The sequence below is a fragment of the Pipistrellus kuhlii genome, unplaced genomic scaffold (assembly GCF_014108245.1).
Source record: "Pipistrellus kuhlii isolate mPipKuh1 unplaced genomic scaffold, mPipKuh1.p scaffold_m20_p_10, whole genome shotgun sequence".
In the NCBI taxonomy this organism is placed as follows: Eukaryota; Metazoa; Chordata; class Mammalia; order Chiroptera; family Vespertilionidae; genus Pipistrellus; species Pipistrellus kuhlii.
Genome location: NW_023425405.1, coordinates 24,868,943 through 24,896,931, shown reverse-complemented (window position 1 = coordinate 24,896,931; position 27,989 = coordinate 24,868,943). Strand labels below are relative to the sequence as shown.

General features: G+C 42.1%; 1 protein-coding gene across 1 annotated transcript in view; it reads right to left on the bottom strand.

Moving 5' to 3' along the window:
- CNTNAP2 (contactin associated protein 2) overlaps window positions 1-27,989 on the bottom strand; it is a 1,655,787-nt gene that overhangs the window by 16,240 nt on the left and 1,611,558 nt on the right. The window contains exon 22 of the mRNA XM_036429148.2: window positions 9,734-9,973. Coding sequence (XP_036285041.1) covers window positions 9,734-9,973 — 240 coding nt within the window. The remainder of the gene's footprint in view (window positions 1-9,733; window positions 9,974-27,989) is intronic.

Here is a 27,989-nt window from a genome sequence, read left to right as displayed (position 1 = left end):
TGCTTCTCCAACAAGGGCCTCCTCCAGGTGCTGGCTCCCATCAGGATCCAGATGCTGAGATCCATGTCCAGCCTGAGCCACGTTACTGTCACAGCCCTTCCTCTCATTCATGTCAATAGAGTGTGAAAAAAGTACTTAATTGCTTTTTTAAGTGTATAAAAAACAAAACAAAAACAAAAACCATTCCGAGAAGGGGGAGTCTGCAGAACAGCAGGAATTTCACCAACAGGTATGCAGAGCACTTATTATTTCAGACTTCCACTTTATATTCATGGGGTGGCAGAAGACAGGAAAACAGTTTACAATAAAGAACTGGAAACCTTTTATGTTTAAATTTGATTATTTTCCTGGAGAAGGAGAAGTGGGGAAAGCACTGAATCTGAAGGGAGTCTTCCTGAAATTTAGGCCTGGCAATGCTGGTCGCTGTGTACCCCAGCCGGTGCTGTAAACAGGGGTCTGGGCCCCAGCCATGATCGCACAGCAGGCATCTCGGGATGGGGAGTGGCCGCAGGAGTCTCCAGATGTGACACAAGGTTGAGCTAGTGCACAGCAGCCACTCTGCTCTTTCTAGAGGGCATTTGCTTTCTCTGAGTCTCATTTCTCTTATCTTTACTTAGCTAGTTATTTATTTTTTTAAAATACATTTCTATTGACTTCAGAGAGAAAGAAAGAGAGAGAAACATCAATGATGAGAGAGTATCATTGATTGGCTGCCTCCTGCACTAGGGATTGAACCTGTAACCTGGGCATGTGCCCTGACCAGGAATTGAACCTTGACCTCCTGGTTCATAAGTCTACTGTCAACCACTGAGCCATGCCGGCTGGGCTCATTTTCCTTATCTTTAAAAGGTGGCTAACAATGTCCACTCATACATATAGGTCCCCACGAGTGAAACCAAATCTTGCCCTGACAGCATTTCAGCAACTAAAGTTTTTTACATTTTTAAACTGTCATTTATCCCTTTCAGTTTTTTAAGTTAAAATTCCCAAGTCAATTCTTGAAAAACACTCTTTGCCATTCCCAAGAGGGAAATGTCAAAGCAATTCGGTCTCCATATTTAAAATAACTTTCATATGGCTTATTGTATATTTAGATGTTAACATAAAGTTGATTTTACTCATTCCCCCCCCCCCCCCCCCCCGAGCCTTCTGGAGTTGTTCCTAGCTAGAAACTGAACAGCAGAATCAAGAATCCACCTGCTCTTTCTGCGACACAAAACTGAGGCAAAACAAATACCGTGATTTGCTGGAGTCAGTGGTTCTGCCATCGCCAGAGAAGTTGCCATAACAGCGAGGATGCCTGTGTTTCCCGAATTTCCCCAGCCCCACCAGAGGGAGACCGCAGCTGAGAGGATGGCTGGGCACAGACCCCTGGAAAGAGGCCTCTCTAAGCCCCCTACCTGGTGGGGTGGCCGAAGTGGGGCGAGCACAGAGAGAAGACTGGGAGAGGATCCTGTCCTCCTTGGGGCTTAAATTCTATTAAAAGGGGCAAGGGAAAGAAAAGTAGACAGGCAGAGGGAAACTGGGACTGAAAGTGACAGGGAGGAACATGGAATGTAGACGTTGTCCCATAGTTGATGTTTGTGACCCTTTTGATTTATTCACAGTGGAGTTTCAGAGTTAAACAATTCTGGTTGGGAAAGAATAGAACCTGGGAGCAAACGCAGCCCCTGACACGCTGGAGTGAGTAGAGAGCAGCACAGGAAAGAGGATGGTGAGCAGGATGTAGTGCTGCAGGGAATCCAATCTCACTGCCATCCCTGCAGCCACTTAGCAGAGGTTGGCTGCCTGTCATTTCTCACCATGGCCCTCACTGCTTTGCAAAACACAAGCTTGACAAATCTGTTCTGTGATGAGGGAGGCTATGGCAGCTTAAGGCAGCCTCTAAAGCCTTTTCAGGCCCCTTAGATAAACATGTAGTTAAATATATTAATGCCAAGACTTTGAATCTGGAATGTGCTGTGTTGGAGGTGGGGTCAGAAGTGAGAGTTTTGGACTTAGAGCTGAGATTTGCTAACTTTGGTCCACATTCCTCTGGAAGAGGATGATATGCCCCCAAAAATGAAAATGAGATAATTAAACATTCAAATTACAAAGTTAAAAAGCGGCAAATATAAATTTAAAAAAGTCAAGTAAAAGCAAATTTTAAAAGCATACAGAAAAATGATAGCACTAATAAATAAATCCAAAGCTGGTTCTTTGAGGAAAAAAAATCTAACCAAGAAGAAAACCTAAATCTATAATATAAAAAATAGGACAAAAATTTTCTAGAGAAAAATTTAAAAAAATTTCTGAATGGAGATGACAAAAGCCATAAAACATTTTTATTTCACCATGCAAAAAATTTTTTTTAAAATTACATGAAAAAAACCCCCACACACCACATAAATGAAAAAAGAATAGAGATCAAACTAGAAAAACACTCAAACATAGTAAAATACTAATTTACTTAATATATAAAGAATTCATATAAGTTAAGTAGTAAATGACCAACAAATAGGAAATAATATAAATATTTGGTCAAAGAACATAAATAGGCAGTTCATGGAAAATACAAGTGACTTATAAATGTACACAAAGATACTTAAGCTCACTCATAATTAATAGAATTCAAATTAAAACAATAAAATTTCATTTTTCAATAAAATGTAGCAAGTTTAAAAGATTATGATGTACTGTGTTGAGGGTGTGGGGAAAAAGACACTCATACAGTATTGGATTGGGGGGTACTAAATCATTGGAGGCTGACGTAAATCAAATATCATAGCTATCAAAATTAAAAATACATCCCTTTATTCAACAATGTCACATGTTGTTAAGTAAGTCATTATGGAAACAAAACATGGGAACAACATAAATGACTAATGGATCAGATATCTCTAACCTGAATATTATATTTAACTTAAGCTGTGTAAATGTGCTTGGTGCTCTTACAGAAAAGCGGAATTTGTAGGAAAAGTGCATATGAGAAAATGAGGAATAATAATTGTTCTTTGCACTTGAATAAATGTTACCTGAGTGGGTCAATGATGAGGAGAAAAGACACACAAGAGAATAAAAGGATTAGGTGTCAGGGATTGAACGCATTAATCAGGTAATCTTAGCATAAGGATGCAAAAAGGGAACTGCTCAGAAATAATTAAGATGTCAGTATAAAAGCTGGAAAGATTATTTTAAGTCCTTGCAGGTGGTAAAGAAAACCACCTACCAGCTTGTAATTATGAAGGAAACGAAATAATATATTCAGTTTTTAAATGTTCATCATATTCATAACTCTTTTGCATATGAAGATATAAAAATATTTTATCTTCAGATGGTAGAAAGCAAATTTGGAATATAGATAAGAAATCAAGTCATTAAAAATCATGACCTCAGAGGCATGGTAGGGTGCCTTTAGAAGTCAAATTCACATTCCCAGGGGTCAAGGGCTGTGGTGAGTTTAAGCCTCATTTCTCAGTTTGAAGTAGCTGCCAGACTGTGCTCTGGAATCTGACTGGGTGCGGTTGTTACCTTGAGTGATCCCTGGTACCAGATTCCATCGAGCTCCCAATTTATTTGGGAGAACACATTCCTAAGAGGGCTGGTTTTTCAATAGCTCTGTGAACCTGAGTGAATCCCCTGGACAAGCCTGGGTTTGGATCCTCCCGGCTTCCTGACAACCTTGACCCTGGACCTGGGCAGGAGGAGAATTGGGCCACGGTTAACTGCTTTTCCACTCTGCTCAATGCTCCTGGGTTCCTTGGTCAAGAGTCCCTCAGTATCAGACGCAGGTTAGCTTTAGGGTGGGAGCCAGGGAAGTCAAGGTTACAGTGGAGGCTGTTCAACTGCCAGCACCTAGCAGAGGCTGATTCTCTGGGGCCTTCTGGGCTGCACTTGTAAGTTAACAGAGGTATGGACACGGTCACAAACCTCTGCTGAGAATATTACGCACTAGAAGTCCTTTATATATCTTTATAACTAGTTATAATCTTTATAAACAGAAAATTCCGTAGGGAATGAACCTTACATCTTAGAGTTATCTGCTTATGGTATGATATTTTATAAAAGGTCCTAGGATGTGTGTGGCCTTTGGTCTGATGTATTCTGTATCAAGTATCACGAATGTGATAAAACACCTCAAGGCATACTGGGAACGCCCCAGGGCTGTACAGTTTGGAGTTGGTCCTTAGTGCAGAAATTTACAGCATCCCGACTCATGTGTTTGCTTTATTTTATTTTTTTGCAGAATGTGCCCTGCTGTCTGTGTTTGTACTTCTACTGGGAAATCCTTGCTGTTTCAAGGAAAGAAGATTCCTGGATTCGACCAAGAGAAAGAACAGAGCCTGTAATTGAGAGATGGGTCCCTGCAATTTCCCGCTGCTCTGCGACCTTTAATGCACCAGAACTCGGGGCTGGGTGTGTTTTTTCTACCTTGTAACTATTGTTCTAAAAATATCCCTCAGGATCCTAATGATGTGCTTTAGAAACAGGCAGTACCTCTTATTAGTGGGAGAAAACCAGGCAGAAAAAACAGTGACTGGATGTTCCTAACAGAGCAGAATTGATGTTAAATCAAATTAATGCAATTTTGTTTACTGTTTTCCCCCATAAAAATGCATTCTTACTCCCTGTGCTCGGCCCTGTGTTTAGGATGATCTTGTTACACTGCCAAAGACCTTCCACACTCCAATCACGTGGGAACTGCCTTCACATTTTTTTTTGCCATTATCCATGCAAAATCTAAAGATTATTTACTTATTTTCACTAAATTGATCCAATTTATAATTTAAATAAATGCATTGATACAACTTTCTAACCCTACTGAGTAATTCTATTTCCTGTCAGGGCTCTGAACAGAAGCCTGCTCTCTCTTTAATGAAGGACAACAGCAAGGGGGAGGGGTGTTAAGGGCATGTCAGAACCAATCGGAGACTTTCTCTTTGACAGAATTTGAGGGGCCGAAAGAGAAATAAACAGGAAGTGACTTTACACTGTTGTGCAGTGCCATATCTATTTTCTTTCCACAGTGACCCCCTATCAAAGGCACCAGGATGCACTGCAGGGGTCAGACTTCCTCCCTGGGAGTGGTGTGGTGCATAGCCTGCCAACCTCTTGCTTTGGAAAACACTGCAGAGCCCACAAAGCATCACAGAGGTAATGAATAACTCAGTGAGGAGTGCTATAGAAGAGAAAAAGGATCTTATTACACAAAGCCAGCATAACTTAGAATATATTTTCCGTTTTTACCATCTGATATATCTAAGTAAGAGAAACATCAGGGAGCACAAAGATTGTGAAACCTAGGGGTGGATGTCTTGAGTTCTAATCTCCTGGTCTCTGCAAAGCACATACCCTGGTGAGGGTGTGAAGTGAGTAGCTTTGGTTTATCACTGACATCCCTTCAGTACTGAGGCCATCTTCACAGCCAGGCGTGTGCATTATTTTTGAAGATGCACATATTTCATTAAAAAAAATTTTTTTTTATTGATTTGGGAGAGAGAGAGAAACATGGATGTGAGAGAGAAAAACACTGATCCATTGCCTCCTATACACAGTCTGACCAGGGACCAAACTCACAACCTAGGCATGTGCTCTGACCAGAAACAGAACTGGTGCTAAACCAACTGAGCAACACCGGCAGGGCCATATCTTCATGTTAAGTAGCAACCGCCCCCCCCCCCCCCCCAAATATCCTTTCAATTTATGTTTGCAGTTGATTCAATAAATTGAATAATATTTGGACATCTTCCTCAAACTGAGGTTTCTTCATGGAGTCAGCAACTTCTATGACACACTTTCATGAGAGTCAGAGTTCAACCCCAAACTGTGGAATTCTTGTTGGTTTGTCTGAAGTCTGCTTTTCCAGTTTCAAGAAGCTGATTGGCTGCCCTCAAGTTTTAGAAAAAAACTTCTGTGTCTCCATGAGCATCCTTGTAAGATGGTCAAAGGAGCCCAATCTTTTGCAAGCTTATAGCTACAGCTTTTCAGTTTGAGACTTCCCATCTAAAGGCTTCGTTACCTTTCATAATTTTGTTTTGTTTTGTTGTTGTTGCATTATTTGTGTATTAATTTCCTTTCCTTTTGGTAACCTTATTTAAAAGGGCTCACCACGGGGGCTATTAGTAAGTTTCTCTCTTATTTGGAGAGTGATCCTCAATCTTGGCTACACATTTGAACCCTCCCATCCCCCAGGGAGGTCTCACATAGATGGACACCTGCATTTCACGCCCAGGGCATTGGATTTCATTGATCAGGGGTGTAGCTTAGACACTGGGGTTTTGGAAAGCTCCCAGTAATTTGAAAGTACATCTGAGATTGAGGACCACTGAACAGGTGAGTGCTTTCAAACTTGACTGTGCAGATGGTACGTCACCTGGGAATCTTGATAAAATGTAGATGCTGTCACAGTGGGTCTTAGGTGAGGGCCCGAGATTCTGCATTTCTAATGAGCTTCCCAATGCTCCTCATCTTCTAGTTGAGGGCCGTCCTTTCCAAGGCACCAGATGCAATGAGGTACTCACATGTCCTATTCAAACCAGGACGGATCAGCCCTCACCCTTGTCCTCTCTCTGTCCTATACCTACACAGACTTAAGAAAGACATGATTTACAGCCAGCACCGGCATTTTGTCTATATACTTCTGCTTTGTTCCTGACTATCTGACAGCAAGGATTCTTATTCTACTCTCACAGGAAGGTTATCTGAAGAAAGCAAAACCGTCCAATCAGAATCCTGAATGCTGAACTGAGGCTCACAGAGACTAGGGTGCACTTGCTGATGTGGGGATACACTTGGAAGCTAAAGATTAGTTTAAACTGAGGACATCTGCAATTCAATAGATGAAATCTGCAGAAAGAGATTGTTTTTGGAGTTTCTGTTATCTGATTAAACGTAGAAACTTCAGGGAAATGAGGCTCCTTAAACCCCCCTTCTGAGTGGCTTTTACTTCCCTTTGGAAGGAGACCAAGAGTAAAACTACCATAAATCCCCTCCCCAAGGGAGTTTTATGGCTTAAAGAAGACAGAAAGACCACTCCCACCTGCATAAACAAGCATGATCACAAACTTGCTTCTCTCTCTTCTGTTCTTGTAGGAACCCATTTGTTCTCTCCATAGACAGCTCTTCTCTCCCCCTGTTCCCTACTGAGTAAGGTATACAAGCCTTTAGCCATTTATTAAGCTAACCCTCTTATAAGCTTTCACATCGATAAACGTTTTTCTTCTGTTAATCTGTCTTTTATCGGTTTAATCTGGCGGTCCCTAATTACTAATGACATAAGAAGTCAGAGGGAAAGTTTTCCTCCCTGATACTAAGCCACTAAAGGCTGCTAGTCAGTGACTGTCCTTTCTGTCTGTCTTTCTCTGTCCCCATGTCCAGCCCCTGCCTCCCATTTCTCTCTTATGTTCCCATTCACCTAAAGCTGTGGTCGGCAAACTGCGGCTCACGAGCCAAATGCGGCTTTTTGGCCCCTCGAGTGTGGCTCTTCCACAAAATACCACAGCCTGGGCGAATCTATTTTGAAGAAGTGGCATTAGAAAAAGTTTAAGTTTAAAAAATTTGGCTCTCAAAAGAAATTTCAATTGTTGTACTATTGAAATTTCAATCGTTGTACGAAATCTCAATTGTTGTACTGTTGATATTAGCTCTGTTGACTAATGAGTTTGCCGACCACTAACCTAAAGGAAAAGAATAAAATCATATTATCTAAACAAGACTTCAGAAGCTTCTTTTTCTGTCCATCTAATTAAGTTCATATTTCTTCATACACATTTTCATAATTATGGAAATTAATTGGGAATTCCAATTATGAAATAAATTATGGTGATGAGATTGATACAGCAACTGATTAACACCAGGTAAGACCTCTGCCCAAGTGCAAGTGGACATTTTTCTGCAAATTGACCATATGGTCTATAGTACAGGTCAACCATAATACCTGGGGTGCAGAAATTTGATTAGCACAATGAATAATAACAGAAGTGTTCCCTATATACTTTTTCATTATATCAACCAAAAGAATAAAATTGTCGTGCAGAAATCATGATTTTGAAAAAACCCAAATGAATCTGAACTGTTTGGTTTTCACAACTGTATCTCACAGTCCACAAGGCAAATAATTTGCTAATTAAGACATAATGACTCTAACCTTGTATTGGCCCAAAGTAACATCTAGATGTTTTTGAAACGAATTTATTGGCAGCCAGCTTAGACCGCACGTGCTCAGAGCCTCATGCAGGGAGTACCTGGAACGGCTTAAGCACCTGTGTGTCTCAAAGCTCCTGTGCTATCCCCATCCACTCTGGCATTTGGAGGGATTTACCTGGGAAGTCTGTTCCTCAGTAGCCCTGGCATCTGTCTTTTCTCATCTTATATTTTCACTTGTGTTTTCTTTTTCTCAGCATTAGGAATGCTTCCTGCCATCCAGGCCACTGTGTGATCCCTTCAAGAAAGGGAATTCTTCATACGCACCCCTGGCACACAGCACCCCTCACTGTGTTATGGGAATCCATGTATGAGGAATGATTATTTAGTCTATAAACTGGCTATTCTGACAACAGGGCAATTTGGGCTTCTTTGGAAGCTTCACAAAGCTTTGCAGCACAAACCCTGGCAAGGACCACAATGAGAACTGTGCCTGAAGCTGAGACACATGGTGCCTGGAATATGTAAAAACAATCAAATGTGTCACGCTTACACTACGAATGGTTATGAATTAGACATTAAGGTGGGGGAGGACTTGGAAGTTTTTAGTGGACATTCAAGCCTCATAGCAAACTGTGTCTAACATAACAATGACCACATTGGTAATAGTATTGCAGCTAAACTTTAGTGAAGCTTGCTATGTGTCTATAATTGCACTAAGTGCTTTAAATACATAATCTCAAATATAATTCTATGGGTTAGTCTTAGTATTTCCACTTGAGATATGGGGAAATTTAGGAATAAGTTTGGAATACCTGCCCTTGTGCTGGTGAGGGCATTTATGCCACTTTGTCCTGCTCCTTGTCCTATTCCTGTCTTTATCATCAACAACATCTCATGTTGCTTTGGAGACCCATTGAATGTTAGGTTTGGAGATCACTTAGAGGCCTCCAAATCTCCATGCCTCTGAGTGACAAAGCAGAGGCTTGCACAAGTGAGCTTAGTTGCCCAAGGTGAGTTTGGGTAGAGCGAGAAGGCTCCCCACCAGTCCCTGTTATGAGAACCTTGAATTTGCATCCAGTTAGTTTTGCAGGAAACAGCTACATCCTTTCATTTTGGCCCTGTGCATTCGAACCACATATCTTATTAACTATGGAAGTGGGACTCAATCCTCTGAGCTTTGGAAGCCTAAACCCATTACTTAAAAAGCAGGAAGGCTATTCATATAAACTCAGTGTTGGTGATGCAATCTTTGTATTGCTTTAAATTTTTCCTCCTGAGCTTAGAACTTGGACAAAGGGGCTGCAAATCAAAGAGTCACAGAGAAACGTGCGGGAGTGATTCGATCAGATCACTCAGCAATCCCGTTGCAGCCAGCAGTGCAGGCATTGGCTTGTTTACTTTTCGCAAAGAGCTAGAATGGCGGTGGGAACTTGTGACATTTGTTATGTGCTCAGTTCTGTGCTAAGAACCCGTGTACCCACACATTCCTTTGCTCTTAATCCTCCAACTACATTACCAGTGAGGTGCTGTTATTAGCCCCATTTTACAGGTGAAGAAAATGAGGTTTAAAGAAATAAAGCAATTTGTCTAATGGCGATTTAGACTTTACCTGAATCCAGGTGGTCTAAGTGCCAGGGGTCGGTGGCGGACGACATGGGTGAGAGGGTGAGCGGGGAGGCCCCGCAGTTGGACTCCACAAGCTCGCCCTGGATGTGGACGTGGGCGGAGGCGTTGGTTTGCCTCAAGGCCGCCTTGAGAGGGGCGATCTGGTTGAACTGAACTCTGGAGAGGCACCCAGTGAATCCTGGGGTGTTGTACTTGTGAATCTCTTGGTCAATCTTCCCTGTTTCTAAAAGAAAAAGAAAGAGAACGTAAAAATCTTATCCTACTCACTGTCTTCCAGCTGCAGAACAAGCTTGTCTGAATGCTTTGGTTCAAATCTTACTCTTAGATTTCAGGTCCAAATGTTATATTCTTTTAGATGAAATACTAATGGCTCGATAAGGCTTAGGGCTAGAGACCTGACTTTAAAAGAATCTTCTGTGTTACTAGAGAACCTGGTAGGGTGAGAAGAATAAGACTGCATTTGTTAAAATAAAATACATTCATAGTTACCTTCCAAATACTTGAGATATTGCTGAAACTAACAACACTCGCTTGGTTTTGATTGATTTTTTTTTCCTGATGCTTCAATGACTCTCTTATGGATATTGAACAAGCCCCATGCCCAGCTCTCCTGTACCTCTTCTATACCTCCTTCTTATTTTCTTATTTAGAAATTGGGCATTCCCTTTCTTCAGAATCCAATCCCCTTAAAATTCTAAGGTTTAGCCTTGGCTTGGTAGCCCAGTTGGTTAGAGTGTTGTCCCCAAGTGCCATGGTTGCAAGTTCAATCCCTGGTTGGGGCATGAATGGGTGGAGCCACAAATCAATCAATCTCTCTCTCTCTCTCTCTCTCTCTCTCTCTCTCTCTCTCTCTCTCTCTCTCTCTCTCTCTCTCTCTCTCTCTCTCTCTCTCTCTCTCTCTCTTCATTCTAAAATTAATCAATAAATTTTTTTATTTATTTAAATTCTGAGGTTTACAGAATCCCACCTAGAATCTGATGGATGTTTGGAAGTCATGACATTTTCCCAACTCAATCTCAAACATACATATGTATTTAAGAATCACTACCTCCTCCCGACCTGTAAGCTCAACATCTTCCTAAAATAACATTCCAATCAGGGGTGAGTTTGAGTAGGGGCATTTCCAACGTACCGTTTCAACTAGTATAACCACACATTGCCACCTCAAAAAGAAGCAAGTATTTTTTTGACCTTCTGCCTAGTTTTAGAATCTATCCAGCAGAATGAGTGTTGAAGGAATCTAGACCTTTCTGACTAGCAGTTCTCACAGTATGGATCCTGAGCCAGCAGCATATTAGTATCCCTGGGGACTTGTTATAAATGAAAAATCTTGTAACCAGAGACTCAAAGGATTGGGTTGAACAATCTGTGCTTTTACAAGCCCCCCAATGTGATTCTGATGCTGCTTGAGAACCACAGACACAGGCAATCGCCTTGTGGTGTGGCAAACTCAGGTGACAGGTAAATGGCACTTCAGCAATTTGTATTCTGGATGAGAGATTATGTTACCATGATGATCACCTTTTAAATCCAAGGACAAGAATGTGAGATATTTATGAACTGTGAAAACAAAGACGGGCTGTGTTTAGAGGGCTGCGTTTCTCACTGGGAAACAAATGCAAGTGAAGTGGTCTTGAATAAAAATTGACTCCCCATTAATTAAAGAATAAATCAGTAGAGAAGGGAGCAGGTCTTGCAGGCAGAATAAGTGGACTTATTCAGAGTCATCGCATTAATGAATCAGTTCAGCGATTGATCTGTACTCGTTGCATGTGAATTTTGATTAACAGGAGAAATGTGAGAACATGGATGATGAAGTAATGGTAATTCTGGGAATTCAAATAGGGTCTTAGACAAGCACACAGACATTTGAATGAGTGATGCTCTATATTGTCTTGCAGTAAATTTCAGTTTGTGACTGCGCTAAAGCACATGCCACTTAGGATGGGGAAGTAGAATGTGACTGAGACCATGCACAAAACCCCAGTCAACACGTATCCTGAGGGTTCCTTTGATGACCAGGAAGAGGCTCTGGTCCCACTGATTACTGTGCTGGTTTGTTTCCCTCTTTATTCCTTGCTTTCTCCTCCAGGATTGCAAACTACTCACAGTTTCATACTTTATCTCCTTGTCTAATATCAGAATTCTTTGTTCTAGGGTCACCAATTTGCCTTCCGCACAAACAGTTCAGATATTTGGTTTCCGTTCCTCCCGCCAGTGACCTACCTTCCCTTGAAATATCCTCAGACCAAGGAGACTCAAGGTGACGTTGTTCCCAGGGTGGGAATGAAGACCTCAGCTCATTGCTTTCTCAATCCCTATCTGTTTCCACCTGTGGTGGAGGCAGCAGGACAAATGGCCACTCAGTGGTAGGAAACAGAACCACCCTGGCTCCATCAGCTGCTTCTCACCCATAAAGAGAGATCCCTTTTTCAGCCTATTCAGCCCTGCAGTAGAGCTCCAGACAAAATAATCCTAGCTGGTAGCTCCTTCCGTCTGGTGGGACTTCAGTTCAATTCAGTTCAGTTCAATTCAATTCAATATCTGATCACAGGTATTGACTTTGAGTAGTAGAAGCAGGAAGATAGAGACACATATAAAGATTTATCCTAAGCTGCTCACAACCTAGCTGGGAAAATAAGCATATAAACAACTGACTAACACAACTGAACACACGCTATATAAGAACAAGAGTTAACATTTATTGAACCCTTAAAATGTTGCTGAGTGCTTTATGTGAATTAGACATTTAATTCCCAGAACGAGCCTGTAGGGAAGGGAATACCATCATCCCTATGGAGTGTCTGAGGAAACTGAGGTTCAAGGTTAAGATCCCTCGGCTGCTGAGGCCAGGCCAACTGACCCCGAGTCTCTCAGTCACTGTGATTCTCTGAGCTGAGAAACAGACCAAAAGTTTGGTAAAATGATCAGAGCCTATGGGAAACCAGGGAAGCAGGTCTGTGTGGGGTTCTGCAGGAGAGGTCACACTAGAACACGGGTTGACATGGATTTTTACCCTCTTAACAAAATTTTAAATGTACTATTGTGTACAGTATTGTTAACTCTAGGCACTCTGCTCAGAACAGATCTCTAGGACTTACTCCTCTTGCATATTTGAAAGTATTGACTCTTTAACCAATAATTCCCAATTCCCTTCCCCCCAGCCCCTGGTAACCACCATTCTGCTCTGTTTCTATGAATTTGACTATTTTATATTCCTGATATTCATGGAATCATGAAGCATTTGTTCTCCTGCGTCTGGCTTATTTCACTTAACATAATGTCCTCCAGGTTCATCCATGTTGTAGCAAATGGCACGATTTCTTTTTTTTTTAAGGCTGCATAATATTCCACAGCATACATGTATGATGTGTGATGTGTGATGTGTGGTGTGTGTGTGTGTGTGTGTGTGTGTGTGTACTATATATATCTTGTCCATGCATCTGCGGCTGAAAGTTTAGATTGTTTGCATGTTTTTGGTATTGTGAATAATGCTGCAATGAACCAGGGCATGCAGATGTTCTTTTGAGATCACGATTTCAATTCTTTTGGGTATATACTCAGAAGTGGGATTGTTGGGTCATAGGCAATATTTTTAATCTTGGAAAGAACCTCCATCCTGTATTCACAATGGCTGTACCACTCCACATTCCCACCAAATTCCCCACATCCTCACTGCTTGTTACCTGTTGGAGGACCAGGTTTTGAGGCTGAAAAGAAAGGGAGCTACAGATGGAGTTTGTTATGAGGTCTGGGATTTATGTGAGTCTGATAGAGTCAGAGCTTACACCAGACTGGGAAGAGCCTTGAATATCACGTTAAGATGTTTGCATTTCAGTAAGAAACTAAAAAATGTTCCAGCTACAGAGGGCTGTGATGGGAACTTATTAGAAAGGGAAATAGTGGCAGCATAGCATTTGCTCTGAGCAAGCCATCTCATAAGCCCCGAGAACTCCCTGGGCTAAGAAGGGACTCTGCTGGGAGGAGGCAGGGTTATGCCTGGATGTGGACAGTGAACTTTTTTGTCACCAGCATCTTCTTGCCCTTATTTAATCTACAGTGAATCAGTTTTGGTTCTGTTTCCTCTGCCAGCGATTTGGGTGGAGACCTTCTGACTCTGGCTTCATTTCGTGCGGTCCCTGACAAGTCCTCTGAAAGTTACGTAGCTCAGGCTTCCCAATCACACCACAGAAAATGAGCAGTTTCAAAGCAGTATATATATATCTGAGAGTTCCTTATTAAGGTGCCCACTTCTTAAAGAGCTGCTTTAAGTGTCTCTCCCCTGAGGTGACTCCGGGGAGGGATAACAGACAAGGTGGAGAGATGGAGCCCAGGAAGGGGGTTCTGATGGTGAATCTGTGACCAGAGGAGTGGTGGGAAGGAGCAGGGTGCCCAGGCTGGTTGGGGCTGTGAGCACTGGTGGGAATGTCAGCTAAGTGAGCACAGGCTGGGGGCTGGGCTGCTAGAATACTTTTCCATTCTCTTAGGGGCACTTAGCTCTGCTCACTCTCTTCTTTAGCTTTTGCCATTCTGTGTTTCCTTTTTATTGTGGAAAAAAAAATCCCCATTTTTTTTCAACAGTTGTTTCTTTCCTGAGAGGTGACAGATAGCATGGTTCTGATGCCCAGAAGAGCAGAAACAGCATTTCCAAACCTGAAAGTATCCCAAAGCTTGTTGATGTGTCTCTAAAGACCCTGGGCTGAGACCCATTCCCTGGAGTGGGGGCAGCATTGTAATCAACACTCTTGGTTCTTCTGTCCTAATGGTTCCAACTCTTGGCCATGTGATAAAAGAATATCAAGAGTTTCTTATCAACCACAGTTGGTACACATTTGAGGTACTGAGTTAGCACTTTTGTGCATTGTTTCATTAAGTCTCCTAAGAACTCTCTGAGCTAGACAGGATCATCCCCTCTGCGTGGAAGGGGAAACTGAGGCTCAGAGACATTAAGGCTTTGACAAAGAATAAATATTTAGCCCTGGTTGGTTTGGCTCAGTGGATAGAACGTTAAGACTGTGGACTGAAGGGTCCTGGGTTCGATTCTGGTCAAGGGCACATACCCAGGTTGCTGGCTCGATCCCCAGTAGGCGGTTGTGCAGGAGGCAACATTGATGCTTCTGTCTCTCTCTCCTCCCTTCCTCTCTGAAATCAACAAAAACATATTAAAAAAGAATAAATGTTTATATTTCATATAAAAAAGCAGAAAATGTTTTGTATTATTCTCAAGTTCTGTCTGAAAAAATGGACTAGATTATATTGTTTCCATATTTACTTGAATTTTTGGCATTCATAGTCAGGGACTCTTCATAGAAATGGCATAGTGAGCCTTTTTGTTGTTGCTGATCCTCCCCCAGGATGCTTTTTTCATTGATTTTTACAAAGAGAGGGAGGGAAAGAGGGAGGGGAGAGGAAGAGGGGGGAGAGAAAAAGAGGGAGAGAGAGGCCTCAATGTGAGAGAGACATTTGGATTGGTTGTTTACCACAAGTGCCCCCGACTGGGGCTGAGGATCAACTTGCAACCCAGGTATGTATGTCTTTGACCAGAAATCAAACACGAGACCTTTTGGTGTCTCGACTGATGCTCTAACCATTTAGCAACACCATCCAGGTCTAGTGAGGCTTAAAAAAAATTAATGGCTGTTAGAGATGGCTCTAAGACCATATTTCATTGGTGACTGAGCTGACAATATGGTGTTCAGAAATGCCATGAACTGAGGTTCGAGTTCACCAGCACCAGCAGTTCTGCAAGTGCTTGTCTGGAATACTGATCCAAACTTCTTAAGAACATCTAACAAATGATCCTGAGGCTATCAATTCAGTGCATTTGAGCTTACTGCATGTTAATTATGCTAATTGATTTGACTGGTCTCATTCTGAAATCAAATATTAAAATACGATTTCTTGTAAGCAGTTTCTTTCTGCATGGAGATGTCTGGGCATCACTTGGACAAAACCTGCTCTCAAGAATGCATATTTTAGAGATATAGTACAATCACTACTGAAATGGAATTCTCAAGCTGTAATTAGTGCTTTAATGTCTGAGAATCATAGTGATGGGGGTATAGAAAATAGCTCACTTCAAATACTGACATGATTCCTGGTGAAACCTTAAAATGAAATGCTCCTGACAATACTCTTAAGGAGAACACGGCAATTACATTTGCAATGCATTAGCGTGCTCTCCACTCCTTCTTATTCAGCTGTTGAATAGCAAGTGACAGGCAGGAGTGCAGGAAAATGCAGAGAGAAAAGGGACCTGAACAAATGAGAAACTTGGGGAGAATAAAGCTATTTCCCCCTCTCTGCCAAGGACAGAACTGGGCTCCAGGCTGAGATATGGATGAGTGCATCCTCAGCAAACATTTCGATGCAGACTCCCCTGAAGACATTTCTCCTTTTCCTTTGAGATTACTTAAATTCATCTATGTGTTCTTCTTGTGTAACCTATGGGCTACCAGGCACATGGTATCTATTAATCAGCTGAATTTTATTGTGTTTTCAATTTTTTAGAGTTTTCTATCACTATTCTTTTCTGCGGTGAGGAGGGAGGGGGAGAGGGATGTGAAATTTCATTGTATTCATTCTATGCTTTTCTCTCTTACAGAGGAAGATGGGAAGATGGGACTAAATTATGCAGGTGTCATTTTAATAGCTCTTGACCTTTGATAGCACTAACTGAGTTACAAAGAGAGGATTTGCTGGGAGAAGCAGAATCTTCTTTTCCTCCGACATTGTCTCTGGAAATCTTTCTAAGAATTGATAAAATTGGATTTCCCCCCCCCAGAAACAGCAATGAAAAGAAATGTCTTCTGGGGTGTTGGGGAGTTGGAGGAAGGATTGAGCAAAAAGGGGAAAAAAAGAGAGAGAGAACTGATGGACATGGGTAACAGTGTGGTGATGTTTTATGAGGATGGTGGCGGTGGGGAGAGGATGTGTGGAAGTAGAAGAGGGCATAGAGGAAATAAATGGTGATGGAAAAAATAAAATAAGAAAAGATGTTATTTGAAGTAAAAAATGTCTTCATGTGAAGATGCTAGTACTACACTATTTTGCAACAACATAAAGTATTACATTTTTCTTTGCATAAATTTATTCCAATCTCTAAACTATTGGAGGATACATACATAGGTTGAATTGTCATTCTCGTCCCTAAAATTTAGTCTGAAAATGGCAGATTTATTATGGCTGCTGGTTAATAAATTCAGTTGTGCTTATCGGTACAATACAAAGGGGAAGATATGGCCCCTCAGATGCTTCCAAAATGCATTTGACATCACACTGAAACAAACATCTGAAGACACATTCTCCATTTTTTCCTGAATGCTCCCAGTGGTCAGTCATAAGGCAAAATGCTTGGTGCCCATTTCTGTAGCCTGGGACATGGTGTGACTTTTTAGGGCTAAGAATATAGACTCCGAAAGTAACAATATCTTTCAGAAAAATGGTCTTAGCTATCAGTCTCCCCACAGAGCTTGGCGCTGGAATTACTTCGTTAGAAATACAGGTCTGGGTTTACTTCTCAGAGTTTTTTGTAAATATAAGCTACTTGTCCCAACTGGAGAATTGGGCACTATGTGTCGTTGAGTTTCCCATGAACTCAATATGAATGAACCTCTTCCTACTGTGTTTTATTCAACTTTTGCATTTGAACTTGAAGCAACAGAAGTAGAAAAAGACATGGATCCTATATATAAAATGACTAATCTGAACTGTAGTAAAGAAGAATAATTTCTCTGTATGCCCTGCTTCTTCTGATAAGACTTTTTAAATTTATTGGGGTGACTTATTTTTAGACTTTGGAAAGTCCTATTAAATTGTTGTAAATACCATGAGAAAAGTGAGTTTATGCTTTCAATTTTCCCCCCTAATTCCTCTCCAAACCATTGAAGAAAATTCCAGCCCAGTCCAGCCCCTGGTTATTTCAGCCTGCTTCCTGGGGAGCAGAGGAATGAGGCATCAGGGAAAGGTGCAGAGAAGGTGCTGACCTCATACATGGCAAGGGCAGCATAATGCAGGGCAGGCTAGGAAAAGTGTGCCAACAAATGTTGGCATTTCCAGATAATGTCAATTTGAATGATTCGGCAAAGTAAAAGTTGTTTCCCTCCTGTGTTCTTGCTTGTATTGTAATTCCTGGCCTAGGGGGCCTCTAAAGCTGTTTTACCCAAGAGAAAAAAAAAATCATTCGAGGACTAAGATTGCATGAGCGCATCAGGACATGGACATATCAGGACATGGACACATCAGGACATGAGCAGCTGAAGTTGGGGTTCAGCTAAATGGTTTTCCCAAGGAAATAAGACCCACCAGCCTCACAGGGAGAGGGGAATGCTGCAAGAGAGTGTGCTGGGGGGGGAGGGTCCCCCTCAATTTGCTCTCTGTGTTACATCATTAACCTAAGAAAGAATTCAAAGCTTGGGGCCCTGACATATGGAAGGGTGTTCAGAAAGCAAAAGGTTAATGTCTTGAGGCTAATCTGGAAACTGGAGCGGATCATCGTATGAATGTGAACATTACAATTATACCTGCCAGATGCTACAAAGGAATGGAGCCCGGATGTGGACAGGTAGGCCTGTGGGTATAGAAGTGTGTTTTTTCCCCCCCCCACAACCACTTTTTCTCTGTTCTATCTCTAAAGCCAACTCAGTCTTTTCAGATTGGAGGAACAGTCTACTAGGTTGGGGGAAGGGACAGAGGCTATCTACATTTCAGCAAAGCATTTTATTAAGTTTCTTATGACATTTTTGTGGTCAAGATGGATCTGTATGGGCTCACGATAGTAAGAGTAGTATATTAAGGGTAGACTTATAACCAGATGAACTGGCTGGAATTTGATTGAAGAGTGAAAATTGGCTTCAGGGGAGAATTTTAGTGGTATGGTTCCAGGCTGACATTTATTTACTAATTTGGATAAAGACAACAGCGGCACATTGACCAGCGTGCCATATGGCATTTTGTAGAAAGGGGTGGTTATGCGTGAGATGACAGGGTAATGAACCAAAGGGAATTTGAGAGGTTGAAATGATAGCCTAGATCTAACTAGAAAGCTTAGCAGAAACAAATACATAATTTTGATAACTGAAAATACCACCCACTTCCTCCCACCCACCAAATCACCTTTAAGTTCAAATTGGATAGAACACACCTCATAACAGTATGCACCCTCAGAATGAGACATGGTTGAGTCAAAGGAAGGATGGCATCTAGATTATAACCTCGGAGGTGGTTTCTGAGACTGTCCCTAGAGGTCAGAATGAGCCCAGACAGGTGCTCCAGCTCAGGACAGGGCCTTTGGGACAAGGCAGCAATGATAAATCAGGTGCTACAGCAGACGGCCACCATGCCTGAAACTATGTCGCCTGACAGAGTTGAAGGACTGCGAATGTTTACTACCCTGACTTTCAGAAAATCCACCTTAACAAAGATCTATCCCCTGTGAATTGTTAAGTGCTCCTCCCGATGGCACTGGGATGAACCTATCCGAAGCACAGAAGAAAAGGAAGAGCATAGCTGATCCCACCACTGCACCTGCATCTGTCTCTATGTCACTTAAACCCAGTGGCTTGTATGGCTCAGATGAGGTTTAGAGGTCTGTGGATTTTCACTTTCCTTTTCATAAAGGACGAGGGACTCTTTGGGCAATATTGTGCGGGGACCTTCATTTTCAGCTCCGACTGTGCTGGCTGCATGCTTATTTTCCCAGCTGGGCACACTCTCTAGTCCTGTTATTATCTCTACCCTTCTAGCTGACTGTACATGTCTACCACACATCAATCTCTGCTTCAGAAGGTGCAAATTACAGTGGCGGCAGCCCTTGGAGAAAATGCAGTTTTGAGAATGAGCTGGCAGTCATTTTCTCTTGGTGTCCTGCTGCGTGCTTTGTTTCAGAGAGTATGCGCGCTTAAAATATTTTATGGGGCAACTGCATTAATCTCTCTTATAAAATGGTCCTGTGAATCCTAGGCATTGTGGGGAAATGAACCTGCCTGGAAAAGATGTTTTTCTGGATAACTGAGGATTTACCTCTCTTGGCATGAGCACATTTCCGTGTTTCTCACTGAATAGCCATCTAGAAGGCTTTTTCCAGGAAACCCAACAGGAGGCTTTCACAGAAAGACCCCACTTTGCCTTCCAGGGCCCTTTCCTCCATAACAAACAAGCGTGACATTTTTGGACTGTGTTGTGTAAAGATGAAGAGGTTAATATATTAATACATTTCTTCTACCAAAAAATCCATTCTTCTCCTTCTGGTTTTAAAAGACATTGGCACATACATGTTCATGGGTCTCTATATGATTGGAGCCCTAAGGTTTGTGGTGACTGAGCCTCATGAATATGTTGGCTCCTGCAGAAGTCATGAGGTGATTTTTCTTGATGGCTTGGGGCTTGACTGGGAACATTATTTTATTTTGCTATGGAGACAGTTGCTCAGTTGCCCTGGATTTTGCCTTTTTGAATAGGGTCTGACTCCATCTTTCTTTGCCTCTGTCTTATAAAGAAGGAGTAAAAGCCAGACCCCTGCATTGGATAACATGTTCTCCTTCTGGCAAAAGTAACCAGGAATCACAAACCCCTTGATGTTCTCTCCTTCCTGAAAGTCAGATTGTGCTCCTCCAGCATTTTAAAACTTGTGAAAAAATTTAAAATAAGAGTCATCTTCTTCAGAAGATGACATTTCTTTAGCCATGATGCTATCTACTGCTTGTACAACTTCCCAATGTTTAGTTTTGGGCAAAATTCTATGGGGAAAAATGTGCTTTTCATTTTATAGCAAGATTTGCTTAGCACCTCAGCGAACACATAGGTGAATAGAACACACACAAAGAATGGATGTCACATATAAGTCGTTCTTGATAGAAAATTGGAATTTCCAGATATTCCAATAAAAAGATGAAACAGCTCAAGCTTGTGTTTCTCAATGGCTAGAGTGTCAATCTCAGGTTCTATTCTAGGTCAAGGGCACGGACCTGGGTTACAGGTTTGATCCCCAGACCCAGCTGGGGTGTATTGGGAGGCAATCAGTCGATATGTCTCTCTCACATAGCTATTTCTCTCTCTCTCCCCTTTTCTTCCTCCCAATTAAAAAAAAAAAATCAATAGAAAAAAAAATCCTTGGTTGAGGATTAACAAACAGAAAACAAACAAAGAAGACAAAACAATCTTCAAATTTAGTACAGAAAGTGCATCTAAATTGAGGCATCCTTGTTTACATTTTAGAAGGGAGGCTTTGTCCCTGTTGCAACAGTAGGGAGAATTCCTCTTTCTGTACCAGTAGGCTGACACAGGCAAACCACACTAATAATAGAGCTGACATCCTGAGCATGTACTTTATGCCCTGCGCTGAGCAATTTACATGCACTACACTCTTTAATTCTTGTAGCTCCTCTGTGAAATAGGTGCTATTATTATCTTCCTTTTCATTTTACAGGCCAGGAGAAGATAAATAAATACCTTAACCCTTCCTTAACTCTGATCTTCCTGCTCTTCCCTAACACATTCCTCATCATTGAAAGCAGAATATCTGAAAGCTGATGCCTAGACATATATTATAAGGGAGGCTGGTTCTATTTCCAGAAACTGAAATAAAAGTGTACAGTCCCTAATTGTGGTTTCTCAAGGTGCAGTCTGGACACTCTATCAAGTGGATGAGACACTCCCAGGTTCCCAGCGTAGGCCTGGTCCCTCTCAACTGCTCTTCCTTGCAGGCCTGGTTCCTCCCAACTGTCCTCCACTGCTGGCCGTCTTGTGGTGGCCATCTTGTGTCCACATGGGGGCAGGATTTTTGACTACATGGGGGCAGCCATATTGTATGTTGGAGTGATGGTCAATCTGCACATTACTCTTTTATTAGATAAGATAGAGGGCTGGTGCATGGTGGGAGCCAGCTGGTTTGTCCTGAAGGGTGTCGTGGATCAGGGTAGGGGTTCCTTTGGGGCGTGGAGCAGCCTGGCTAAGGGGCCTTTGGTGGTTTGCAGGCCAGCCACACCTCCCAGTGACCCAAATGAAGGCCTTGGTATCTGGAATTTATTTATCTTCTACAATTGAAACTTTGTAGCCTGGAGCAGAGCCAAGCCTCCTGTTCGCTCCATGTTGGCAGCCATTTCTGTTGGAATTTATGTATCTTCTTCTATAATTAAAACTTTGTACCCTTGAATGGAGACTTGGGCCTGCCAGGGTGTGTGGAAAGGTTGGCTTCCTCCATTGCAAGGGAAACCCAAGCTTCCCTCCTGCTCTCTGTGGCCACAGCCAGCTTGGTTGGGGTTAATTTGCATACTCACCCTGATTGGCTTGTGGGCATGTTGTGGGTGTAGTGGAGTGATGGTTAATTTGCATGTTACTCTTTTATTAGTTGGATGTTTCTAGAGAAAAAGTAACCAGGCTCCAGATAAATCTATGCTGATTTATGGCACAAGGGAGCAACATAGTCAGTGTTCACACATGGGAACTATGTCCAGACTTATTCCATATCCTACCTCAGAATCATTGGATAATGGGCACTTTGTACACAGACATGGACAACAGGCAAACTTCTCAGTACAGGAAGAGTCCTGAATGGGGCCATAGGCAATCATAGATGTTACATAAAGGCAACTTGGCAAACTATTAGCACTTAGAATAGGAGAGAGAAAAAACCGCCAATTGAAATAAAATTGTAATTACCTCTGATTGTTATTAACATGGAAGGAATAGTGGACGATCAGGGCAATGAGTGTACTTAAAGAGCAGCTGGGCTGATGAATAAGGAAGTGGGTTTTCTTTATTCTTTCTACTAGTAAGTCAGGGTCCTCATGATTAACCCCCAGGAGAACAATTACAATTGCTAAACTTCTCACCTTCAGTATTACTTTAAACACACCTCATTTAAGGCCCAGCTTTCTTCTGATTTTGAGGTTTCACTTGTTTTATCAGTAATGGCCCCCTTTCCTCCACCTCAAGGGGGTCTGAGCCCCACCTGGTGGCTGGAGCTGGAGCACGGCAGAGTCCAGGCTGGGAGCTTGCCTACGTGTGTCCACAGGCAGTCCAAGCAGAGAACGTGAATTTCTCACCTCCAGGAGCACTGGTGATTCTGGGGGCATGAGGGAGAATGGGAGCTCAAGGACAGAGGAAAAAGTTGGGCTTTGAGCTGAAACCTGTTTGGCTCAGTGGATAGAGCGTCGGCCTGCGGACTGAAGGGTCCCAGGCTCAATTCTGGTCAGGGGCATGTACCTTGGTTGTGGGCACATCCCCAGTGGGGGGTGTGGAAGAGGCAGCTGATCAATGTCTTTCTTTCATCGATGTTTCTAACTCTCTATCCCTCTCTCCTTCCTCTCTGCAAAAAATCAATAAAAATATATATATTAAAAAAAAAAAAAGTTGGGCTTTGATCAGAACTCATGCTTCTGACTTTGGACAGGTGGAAAAGGGCAGTTCACCCAGAGAAGGGAGACGTCTTAGGAAACCCTTCACTTGCCATGTCCTAGAGTCAAACCGAGGCTTTGGGACTGGGAGCCCGGGGCCGGGTGTGGAGGAAGGTGCAGTCAGTCTCCTGAAGTTCTGGGAGGCTCTGATTCCAAACTCAGCGCCCTGGATGGGACCAGCACTCTAGGGGCCGCCCAAAATAATTGGCCGCGGCTGCTTCAGGAATGGGTCTAAATCCCCACAGAGCCAGAGGGTTTGGCCATGTCAATGAATTTTCTAAGGAAGCAGTTCAAAGAACTAAAGATTGCCTTGGTTATCAAAAGGAGCCAGAAAAACATGACAGAAGAAATACTTGGAACTAAGATTTGCTTCATATTATTGGCGGCTACTATTTGGTTGACAGGCTTCAAACCATTTTCCCCCCAGTTTATCAAAACATAAAATAGACCCCTGATTACTCCTGGACACCCACTAAGGCTTGTAAAACTGAGTTTTGACTTCCGGAGCTTATCTGAGTTTTCATGTTGTACAAGCCAGCCATGTGCTGGATAAGTTGGTTATTTTGAGATGTGCGTTTGTTTTATCTCAAAATAACATGAATTTAGGGCTAAAAGTTAATTTCCTGGCTAAACCTTCTTCTGATATAGGAAACTTTTGACAATAGCTGTGATTACACTGCTTGTACTCAAATTAAAATCCTTGGCAATAAAAATACCAGAAGTTGGAGACAGAATCAAATATACTAAGGAAATATAAAACGATTATTTTTGGTTTGCCTTGGACTTTTTGAATCAAGCTTACTCATATCTAACTGGTATATGGTAAGCGTACCTATTTTAAGTGTATGGGCAGTTTGGATGATTTTGCCAAATAGATACAGCTTTGTTCCAATCAAGATAATGAACATTGTTCTTGATGGTGGTGAGAGCACTGGCCCATGCAGTGAAGGATCATGGGTTCGATTCCCGGTACAAGGCACATGCCTAGGTTGCAGATTCAATCCTGGCCTGTGTGGGAGAGGCAACCAATTGATGTGCCTCACTCACATCAATGTTTCCTCTCCTCTCCTCTCCTCTCCTCTCCTCTCCTCTCCTCTCCTCTCCTCTCCTCTCCTCTCCTCTCCTCTCCTCTCCTCTCCTCTCCTCTCCTCTCCTTCCTCCCCTCTCTCATTAGAACATTTAAGTTGGAAGTTGGTACAAATTTCTGTTTTGCTTCTAGATACTTGTGTGTTTGTATGTTTGTATGAATCCCTGAAAAATTACTTAAAATAACTTTCACCCTGGTGGAAAATTTTTGAGAATAATTTTATTTAAGAGTTTAATAGTCCTGCCATTTGTGTAAGAAAACTTATAGAACAATTTAGCCTTGCTCTTAAAAGCTTATCAGATGATGTTAAGTCATAGGAGAGTTTTTGCCACTGTAAGGTATTTTTTATCCATTTTTTTCTTTTTTCTCTTAAGGTTCCTTCAGAAATAAAAGGGAGTATTTCACAGATGATGTTGCTAGCCTTAATTTCTAGGTTCTGAAGGGTATAAACCATTTCAGAATCCAAAGTTTTGCATAACCAAATATGAGTCCATGACTATATAAAAGTGGTATATTTAATAAAATCCTGATTGACTCCTCTCTTGCATTTTATTTCTTCCCATCTCCCACCCACAGCATTCTCTGAGCAGTTCCCTTCAGGTAGCATTTTCAGGGGAACCTCGAATTACATAAAGGACTTGAAAATGGTCGCCCGCCCGAACAATAGCTGGGTGCTGGTCCCAGAATAATAAAATAGCTGGGTGCCTGCCCTGCGGACCTTGGGGTCTTGGAGCAGGTGCTCAGAGCTCTCCCTGGAGACCTTTATTAGCATTTGCTTTCACAATTAGCAGTACTGTTTTTGGACCACATTTCAGCAAAGCTGAGTTATAAATCCCTTGAAATAATTTTGTTTACCCTTGGAATTTGGCCAGTCCTGCTCTTAGGTAACTGATAAAATCGTCTGAGATATAGGGCAGGTGGCTTTGGAGAAAGGTAAAGAATGGAGCCTGTTCAAAAGGAGATGTAGGTGAAGAGGCCAAAACCTGAACTAGTCGTGTGAGATTGAGGAAAAAGCCTAAGATCAAGGGTGCCATGCACAAATGCTGTCTCCCACAGACCATATCCAGCATGTGTGGGGGACTCAGTGTTTAGGGAATAAATGAACAAGAGTAGCCACAAGCAGTGGTATCCATATTTCTAGTTTTTGTTACTTTTTTTTTTCTTTCCAATTCTTGGATCTATAAAAGGGTTGGGGACATCTTCTTATTTTTTGTTTTCTTTATTGATTTGAGCTATCACCTATGTGCTCTTATTGTCCCATTGCTACTGGGAACATCTTGACCAAAGTTCAGAGGTAAAAGGACTCTTCCTGAATTACCTGGTGAATCAGCTGAAGAATGAGGATTGGAATTTATAGCAAGTGCTGCTCACAGGGAGGTTTTATAGGACAGCTTGCTTACTAAGACCAGTTTACTAAAACTGCAGAACATGCTACAGGGACGAGAGCTCCTGCAAGAGATGGACTTGCCCTGTTGCCCACTATGCCTCTAATAGTTCATGACATCACTAGGAAATGTTGCTTCTGAAAATAGGACAACCTCTGAAAAGAATTTAGCTGAAATGCATTTGTGGTTACAAACACCTACTTTCAGAGACAATGTATTGATTCCAAAAGAATAGAAGACTGGTTGAAAGGAACCACAAATTGACTGACTAGTTGGATGGACATTACCCACTGTCTACTAAATACAGCCTCAAAACATCATTACCTTGATATCAACGAGCTAATACCCACTTATCCCTTTTTATGCAAATTTCATAATTATGCAAGAAGGAGAAGTAAGAGCAGTTGTTTCTTTATGAGATTAGAGACCTGAATTGAAGTCCAAGCCCTGCCACGAATGGCTCTGTGGCCTTAGAAGAAAGGTACCTTAATCTCTTAGAGCCTCAATTTCAATACACGAATTAAGAATTTGGGCCTTTCTTTTCCACTTTCCCTGAATTGAATCCATCAGCAGGTAGTATCTCCTGAACCTTCAAAATACACAAGGAAACTGCCCATTTTTATCCGTCTCCATGAATTATCATCTAGTTCAAGCCACCATATCTTCCAACCGGAATTAAAAAGAAACTATGGAATTTCAATTATAAAACTGTTAGAGTTCTAAAGTGTTGAAAAGAGAAAGAGAAACTGCCTCAGAAAAACATATCCAAGTTGCATTTTTCAGTCACTCTTTCCATTTTTTCCCCCCCGCCCCGAGGTAAAATATACTCACTAGATCCTCAGAGATCACGTTGTACTCAGGTCATTTAGGGAAGGCTCGGGCACACCCACCACTGTAAAAGGTGAAGGAATCCATGTACAGATGCATGGAGTCACAATGCCCAGTGGACAATAATAACAGAGTTCAGAGGGCTCTCACAGAGCAAAGGTGTCAAACTCCACCCCACAGAGGGCAGAGTGATGGAGAAGGGGGAAATACCCCAAGGGGATGGGAAGAGTCAGAGACTGAGTAAGAACACACACCTTCAAGCTCAGTAGAGTCAAAGTACTTTCATCTAGAGAAGCCAACTATGCACAGCATTATTTTACCAGATGTCAGACCATGTAGAAAAAGAATCAGTGGGAATGGAATGAAGACACTGAAATTAGAATGAACGGGTAATGTTAGAGTTAGCTAACAAAGACCAGTTGGCCAAGCTCTTACAGCTTCCCTCTTGGGTGCCTTGGTTGCTTAGCTTCTCTTCAAATATCTGTAGTGACAGCTGGCTTGATACTAGGATACAGGTTGTGGGTTGGTCATCCCCTTTCCCTGAATGAAAACCTGCCCCCAGTACCCATCAGTTCTAATCTAGCCCTCACCACACACAAGCTCTCCATCCCCATGAGAGCACCCCTCAGGGAGTTAGAAACAGTCTGCCCCCACCCCCCCAACTCTCCTCTCCTTGGGGCTAAATGCCCCACAATCCCCACTGCTGTTCCCTGAGTGAGTTACCTTCCACTAGCCATTTTCTGCTTTGGCAATGTCCACTTCACGACATGGAACTCCCACCAAGATGACCATCCAAAAATGCCCAGAGACAGCTTGGCTACCTGGACACTGTGGATCTACACTAGTAGCTCCAAGATGGCCTTCTCCTGGCTAAATCCCTGCATGCACAGAGCTGCGCTCCTCATCTCCTTCATCTTGAATTACTGTAATTAATTTTTTTGAACCTAAATGCTTGTATTTAATCTTTATTCTTTTGCTTTTGGCTCTGATTTACATCCACTTAAAATAATGATGATAACTTACATTGAATTATACTTTTCCAATGATCAAAGTGCTTTAGAATATGCTGTTATAATAAATTTTCATTCTCTTATTTACCTTATCAATTATTTCTCTTCTAACTTTCCATCATCTGGAAGTGTAATTGGCAGGAATAGAAACAATTATCACTGATATAAACATGTGGAGCAGAAAGGAACAAAGACACAGCCCTTTGAAATGCCTCCCCTTCTTCACACCACAGTCTAAAGAGATAGGCAATGGGCAACTATGTACATGAATAAGATAATTGCAAAGAATGAAAGGTGCACTGAAGAGAAATAAAGCAACATAAGGAAATAAGAAATGCCTGAGCAAGGTTTGATAGACAGGGTGGTCAAATGACTCTTGAGCAGAGACCTGAGTGAGTGGGGAGCATCGGTGCATCCTGAGGTCAGGATGCATGGCATTAACTTCCAGCTTTGTTCCAAAGAGAATTCCAGGCAGTCAGTTTATGACCTAGTTTTGTTCTCCTTGCTAGCAATGAACTCATAATCTCCTTCTGAG